The sequence below is a fragment of the Callorhinus ursinus genome, unplaced genomic scaffold, assembly GCF_003265705.2.
Source record: "Callorhinus ursinus isolate GAN/ISIS: 27379988/994484 unplaced genomic scaffold, GSC_fseal_2.0 scaffold12, whole genome shotgun sequence".
NCBI lineage: Eukaryota > Metazoa > Chordata > Mammalia > Carnivora > Otariidae > Callorhinus > Callorhinus ursinus.
The window spans coordinates 4,573,113-4,580,235 of NW_027397074.1; the positions used below are offsets into that span (position 1 = coordinate 4,573,113).

The 7,123-nt window shown below is 40.6% G+C and overlaps 1 protein-coding gene across 1 annotated transcript; it reads right to left on the minus strand.

Moving 5' to 3' along the window:
- Positions 1–1,740: 1,740 nt before the first annotated feature.
- LOC112825222 (adenylate kinase isoenzyme 6) lies at positions 1,741–2,613 on the minus strand. Its single transcript, XM_025873318.2, has one exon. It carries the CDS (start codon positions 2,589–2,591, stop codon positions 2,073–2,075), a length of 519 nt encoding a protein of 172 aa, XP_025729103.1. The 5' UTR covers positions 2,592–2,613; the 3' UTR covers positions 1,741–2,072.
- Positions 2,614–7,123: the final 4,510 nt, after the last annotated feature.

The window sequence follows — 7,123 nt, forward strand, 5'->3', positions numbered from 1 at the left end:
AGGAAGGGAGGGCAATCCCTCTCTCTGCCATTTGAAGACACATCTACAAGCCAGGAAAAGAGCTCTCGCCGGAACACCATCATACCGGCACCCTGATCTTAGACTTCCAAACTCCATAACTGGGAGAAAATTAATTTCTGTTGGTTAAGCTGCTCAGGCTATGGTATTTTGTTATGGCAGCCTGAGCCGACTAAAACAGCCAATAATCAAAATAAGGTCTGGATCAAGGGAAAGGCTCTTAATTTAATTTTTTAGGATGGACAAGATTGATCACATTTCTAGGATAAAAGGAAGAAGTCAATGGCAAAGGAAAAATTGGGGAGACAGTAGACGGGATGGATAATTAGTGGAGCAAAACTACAAAGGAAGCAGTAGGAAGTGGGACCAAGAGCGTGACTTGGGGATTGATCTAAAAAATAGGAAGAACACATACTGGGTGTGTATGAAGCAGAGTTTCCAAAATCGTTACTCATCATTGGTTGTTGAAATGTTTAATAGTCTGCATTCAGGAAGTGTTGGAAGAAAATAAAGGGTCAGCGTGGAGAAGAGTGGGTTCCACAAAATGCTTAATCGATCAGGAGCTCTGTTGGTTGCCTACTGGCTTTCCAGAAATTATTTTCCTCCAATTATAGGAATATCCACCTATTTCCAGGGATAATGAAAAAAAATTATTTCCATTATAGCTATATGGTGAAAAGACACAGTGAGGCCCCTCTCCACCCCCCAAAGCAAAGCTTAAAGAAATGCTTCTAGGCGAAGTTGGCAAAAGCGAGACCCACCCATAGATCTATATTAGTCAGTAAAAATAAATAACATAGTACTGATGCTGCATAATACTCAGCCGAAAGCATTTTCTAAAGATTTCCAATGCAAATCTGAGTGTCAGAATATTTTTCAATGGGGAGAATGATTTCACCTCTCCTGGGTTACTAACTGCCCATTATATAAAATGTAAACCCCTATTCCAGTAATGGTTCTTTTAAAAACACATTTAATGTTGTCTGGGCTCTATTAGTCTCTGCTGATGACCATCATTAGTACAATTTAACCCGGACTTTTCCTGCTCCCATGGCTCAGGGAAATCCATGTTCTCTCCAAGTAACACCTGGCACCTCTCAAGTACACAGATAATGTTTGTTAATTCAAATTTTATTGCTGTTTAGCATTTGTCCAGGAAGTAATAAATGTGAGGATCAAACCATAACTCTTTTGTATGGACTCATCTATAAGAAAATATAAAGAGTCTGATTAAAGATAATCATCCAATCGTCCTGATTGCAAATAGAGAAGTTTAAAAATACTGCCATCTACTGCAATAGTCACAAATTGCATAGGCGTTTTATGAACGGAGACACAAGAGAAAATACTTTACCGTGTCGTACCCAGCTCTATCATTAAACTGTTGAAGACGATTTGAAATAATAACTAAGGTATAGTTCTTCTTAAGTGTTATACTGTGAAAGGTAAATTTATTTATGCACTGCTACGACACTTTGGAGAACAGTCAGGCTTATTTAAAGGCTGTGGTGGAGAGCACCTGTGGGTTCTGACAAGGGTAAGCCTGATGTGTGAAACTAGCATGTTCAGTATTCCCCTTCTGTTAGTGGCCAAGAACCTCCCTCTCTGAGTCACTGGGTAATAATAATTACTTGGAACGTTGACTCCAAGCTGGGTTTAAAGGAGAAACTTACATAGCCTTCCATGAGACTAAATAGCTTTTTTTTTTTTTTTAATCCTTAGTCTTAAATTTTATTTTAAGGGATCATCTTCATTTTCTTTTGTAACCAGCTTAGAAGATAGCCACCCATTTGGTCAGATTTATTTATTCTTCAGCAGTTGAAGCATTTAAGATGACAGTTTTTACTCTAAATCCTTAATGATATTATACATACTATACTTGAGAATGTTTTGCTTTCTCGTGGAGAAAAAAAGCCCAAACATAAACCTTTAGATTATCCATCTACTAGTCCTGCAGCACAATCTTAATAAGAAAGTTTTACTGATAACTGGACAATTTATTCATTATGGCAGGGATATAACAAGAGTGGTTGTAAAGTGGCCAGTCTTCTAAGTCAGGAGCTATGATCCTTGATCCACTGCTCAATCCACTTCAATATCTGATTGATATTATCCTCCAGATCTTCTGGTTTATTGCTGGGCAGTTGATGTACTATTTCTTCCTTGTAGGATGCTAATGCTTCTTCATAAAGAACTTGAAAAATTTCACACTGAATGTTGTCTTTTAGTTTCTTTTCATTATAACCCCTTGTTTCAAGTCTTTTGTACAATACACTGTTATCTGTTTGCAGCACAAAAACTATATGAAACCAGCGTTCAGGAAAGAAATCACAACCATGGTAATCAACAATAACTCCACCTTCGCTCATTTGGTTTTCTAATTCATCAACTACTCTGTCTTCATCTAAAATGGGGCATTCATACTCTTCATCATAGCCATCATATAACTGCCCTTCTCGAGCTAAATCACCCACATTAATGTATTTCAGTCCTGATCTTGATGAAAGTTCTTTGCCTAGCGTGGTTTTTCCAACCCCTGGTGTACCGGTGAGCAGGATGTTCGGGAGCAACATGGTCCTCACCGCGCTGGCTCCGGGCGTCTCGAGACTAAATAGCTTTTTGTCTAGCTCTCAAAAGTCCTTGAGATTCTCGGTTCAAGGGAGGTCAAATAATTATATCGTAATGCATGAAGTTAATTCATTTCTCTTCTGCAGATTTTGTTATAAAAAAGTTGCTTTCAACAGAATAATTCACTGATTCTTTTTATATCTCATTTGAGTGTATGTATTTGGTGGGGAAATTTTTATGAGAATATTATCTGTAGGACCTCTATCACCCTAACATCATGAAAAAGTAACCTTGACTGAATTAAATAAAAAGAATATGCTTTCATTGTTAAGTCTCCATTTGTCTAGGGACAAAAATGTTCTCTAAATCTCAATTATTTTTATCTGTTTGCCTCTCCCTCGCTAGAGTGTATGATCTATCCCATGATTTTGCAGTTATTGTCTATAATACACATCAAGGAGACATATCTTAGGATTTCCATTGGCAAGACAAATACAAACAAGCAAGATCAATAGCTTGCTGACCCCATGGATCAGAACTTTGGAGTGTTAATGTTTACCCATTATCTTTCACAGGTTTCTATTTGGAGATATGCCATGAATACCAAGTTATGGGCTTGGAATCTCTGAATAAAGCATATTGACTGAGAAAAAAGAATTGAGAATAAGCATGGTAGACTGGTGCCCTCCTATTCCAGCCATTAATCATTAGAAAAAGCAATTTTAAAAAGTGGATAATATGGAATTCTTTGGTGTTTAAATTCAACATTTTAAACTGGACTGAAATTACATTGTCCTAGGCATTCACTTCCTGAGTTACTTATAAAAGCTAAATACAGTCATTTCTAGAAATAATTCTAATTTATAATGCAGATACTCAGTATTCTTCTGATAAAAAGCTTTCTTTACCTGGTATGAGAGTTAATCTTATCTGTCAGTTGGCTGGGCCATGGTGCCCGGATATACGGTTAAACCTTATTCTGGGGGCTCCGGGGTGGCTCAGTTGGTTAAGCGTCTGCCTTTGGCTCATGGAGTCCTGAGATCAAGCCCCACATCAGGCTCCCTGCTCAGTGGGAAGCCTGGTCCCTCTCCCTCTCTCTCTGCCACTCCCCCTGCTTGTGCTCTCTCTCTCTCTCAAATACATAAATAAAATCTTAAGAAAAAAAACCCCAACCTTATTCTTGAGGTTTCTCTGAGAATGTTTTAGATAAGATAAACATTTAAATAAGCGGACTTAGAGGAGAGCAGAGTGGCCTCCATTGGATGGGACCCATCCAATCAGTTGAAAACCCAAATAGAACAAAAAACTCACCTTGCCAAAGCAAGAGGGAATTCTGTGCCAGATAGCTCCTGGATTTGGACTGTAACATCGGCTTTTTTCTGGGTCTCCAGCCTCTCAGCCCACCATGCAGATTTTGGACTTGCATTCTCCATAATAGTATGAGTCAATTCCTTAAAATAAATATCTTTCTATGAATATACCTAACCTAATAGTTCTGTTTTCCTGGAGAACCCTGAACCCTGTATTTCCTGGAAAATACACCTTGTATTTAATTTTTAAAATTAAAGATACCTGTTGTAGTAGAGTCTTCAGTTTCAAGTAGCCGAATCTGATTCTGGCTGAGTTAGTTATGTTTTCCATGAGCCCATTGAGAAAGCCCTGGACTGACAGAGGAAAGAGGTTATCTGACAGCCTCTACTTGTGGATCCAGGGGATCCTCAGAGGGGCATTTGGTGAGCATTCATAGTAGGCACTGTTGAGTCTAGGTTTCAGTCGACCAACTAAGCAAGCAATACTTACATAATTCTCTCAAACATTAATCCAGAAACTTTGGTAAGTGTACTCATATTGATAAATTTGCCCAATAAAATTATTTATTCTCCTCTCTTTATTCTCTTTTAGAACATATTTCAGTGCATATGCTCTTCTTTTCTTTCATTCATAATCACAATTAGCAAAATCTTACAAGTCCTTTGGTGCGTGAGTCTTTGATTCTTGGGTTTGACATTACATTTGCCTAATTTGGACTTGCTGGGAACTGATTCCAGGTAACTGATTCTTCAGGTCTGGAGTTGGTGGAAGATGGTATAAATGGCAGGAGAATTGCCTTCCCTTTGCAAGGAAACTGTGATAATTCCAAGGTCTTCACACAGGGCGGGAGTCTGCTCAGAGAGAAGAGTAGATAGTACTTTACCTGACGAGAAGCTCAGCAGAGTTTATGGGGTTGGAGTACTCTGAATCACTCAAATCCAATCACTCCAATTCTTGGGGTCTTGTTTTCTTCCCCCCCCCCCTTAACTTTCTTCTAAGAGAACAGGCTTGGCTGTGAATTCCACCGATATGATGAAACCATCCAGGGAATCCAATTTTGAGTTTGATTTTCTGTTGTATTTTCCTGCAACTACTTTTGGGAAGAGATTCTTATATCTTAATCACAGAGAGTGCATGGTGTTCTGTGAGGTGAGGATTTAATAGGTGGAGACTTTTATTCTTTCTTTAAGCCATCCCCCTCAAGGAGAAGCAACCACTTTATCCTATAGCCCTTCACAACCTTCCCGTTTTTTCTGGGCTATGGTAGCAGTCATGTGGTCACTCAGTCTTACCTTCAATGGGCACTTGATTCCACACAACTATAGGTGTTCATTGGCTTACCTAACTTAACTAGCTCTTTTGCCATGGTGTACGTCACGTAATGCCACCGTCTCTTAACGTTAGCTGGATTTTCGGAGCCACCCACCCCAACTAGGTCAGACAACCCATTTCAGATTTTCTCCCTTTCTTTGAGGTTCTGTTGCCTGTGGCCACTTCTGTAATTGATTTCTGTATCGTGAGTTCTTAATCGTAAGGAAGAAAAACTTACTTTGGCTGATCAAGCATAAACTTAGGAATTAAGAAGCTCATGGAATTGTAGAGATAGCCAGAGAATGAGGTCTGAGGCTAATCTTCTAGGGAAAATTGCTTCAAAACATACTTTAGAACTGCTCTGATGAGGACACATCCCCCATAGCTATTTCTGTGCCAGGGACTCGACCTTGCAGCCACTGCCTTCCCGCAATGCCTCTCGTGTTATTATGGGTCCTCCTAGAAACAGACACCGAGAGAGTATTAGACATGCAAGGATTTTATGCAGGGAAATACCTGTGTGAGAGAAAACGGGAGGGTGCTGGACTGCGGGGGCGGGGGGGGGGGGCTCTCAGATCCCTAACCAAGTCTGACCCTGAGTGAAGGGAGAAGGGAGAGAAGGTGAGCAGAGGTGCGCCAGACTGCTGCAGTCTATGGAAGTTTCTGGAAGGTCCTTCAGGGAGTCCTGCAACTGAAGTTAGTCATCAGAGGACAGGAATGGGCCTTCCTGAACGTTTCTGCGTCACTCACTGACAAGTGGAAAGCATGGCCTCAGTATAAATGCTGCAACGGCTCCCAGAGGGCAGCCGCTGGGGCCCGTGATCAATTATGCTCCCCACAGCTGGTGGTCTGGCGTGCATCCTCATGAGTGCCACACTCCTGTCACCTGGCTTTGCCTGCATGCAGTGTCTCCGGCTCCATGTTACCTTCCTCCAAATCTCAAATCTCACGTGAGTGAGTCCATAGGTGGAATCTACCTAAGTCATATGCCTGTGCTTTAGCTGCAAAGAAACCTGGGGTGGGGGGGACACTGAATTCATAAGCTGTTGTCTTCCTCAAATATAGCAGCAGTGTTAAAAAATATGTGGGGGGAAAATATGCTGGGCAGTCAGAACACATGACAGATGCCCACCGCAATAATGAAAATTAATGAAAGAGCTGAAACTGTGTATACTTGACTATTTTACCCACATTTGGTGAATGGTTACAAAGAGAAAGTTTTGTGGGTATCTTTCAGAAACAGAAGGGGAAAGACATAGGAGAACAGTGACTAGGGGAAGGAAAGGAGAAAGCACAAAGGGCAGAGGTAGAAGAGAGAGAAATAGGACGGAGAGGAAAGGAGTTAAGGACATGTCGGGGAAAGAAGCTAGAGAGAGGGTAGGAGGTCTTGAGGAAGGGAGAGGAACTGCGAGAGGAAGAAATGGTGAAAATTCACATCCGGGAGCCAGCGTCCAGCGCCCACACTTCCAATATTATAACCCAAGATTACAGAACTAATAAGTGGCGACTGGAGTTGAACCCAGATCTCTTAACTCTTTTTGAGAGTCTTGATTTCATCAAAATGCCGCTTGACAATTCAGACATACAGAAAGAACTTCTTGCAGACTTTTCTTTCATTGATTCAGTGCATAGAAAACTATAAAACCATGTACAAATGAGGGTGGGAACTCATTTCTTGAACTATGCAGTTTACTCCATTCATTGAACTCAAAAGTAGTAATTAACCAGCTCCTTTGATTCTATATTTTGCTTTGCCTTTTGCGACTTTGCTCCTACGTGTCCTCCATCTCAGACAGTATCCTATAGGTTTGTTTCCTCTTAACGAGATATTCTGGCGGGAGATAACCTTTGCATTTTCAATGATTTCCCGTAGATGGCACCTTGGTTAGAACTTGCGTTTTCTACTAAGTTTGTA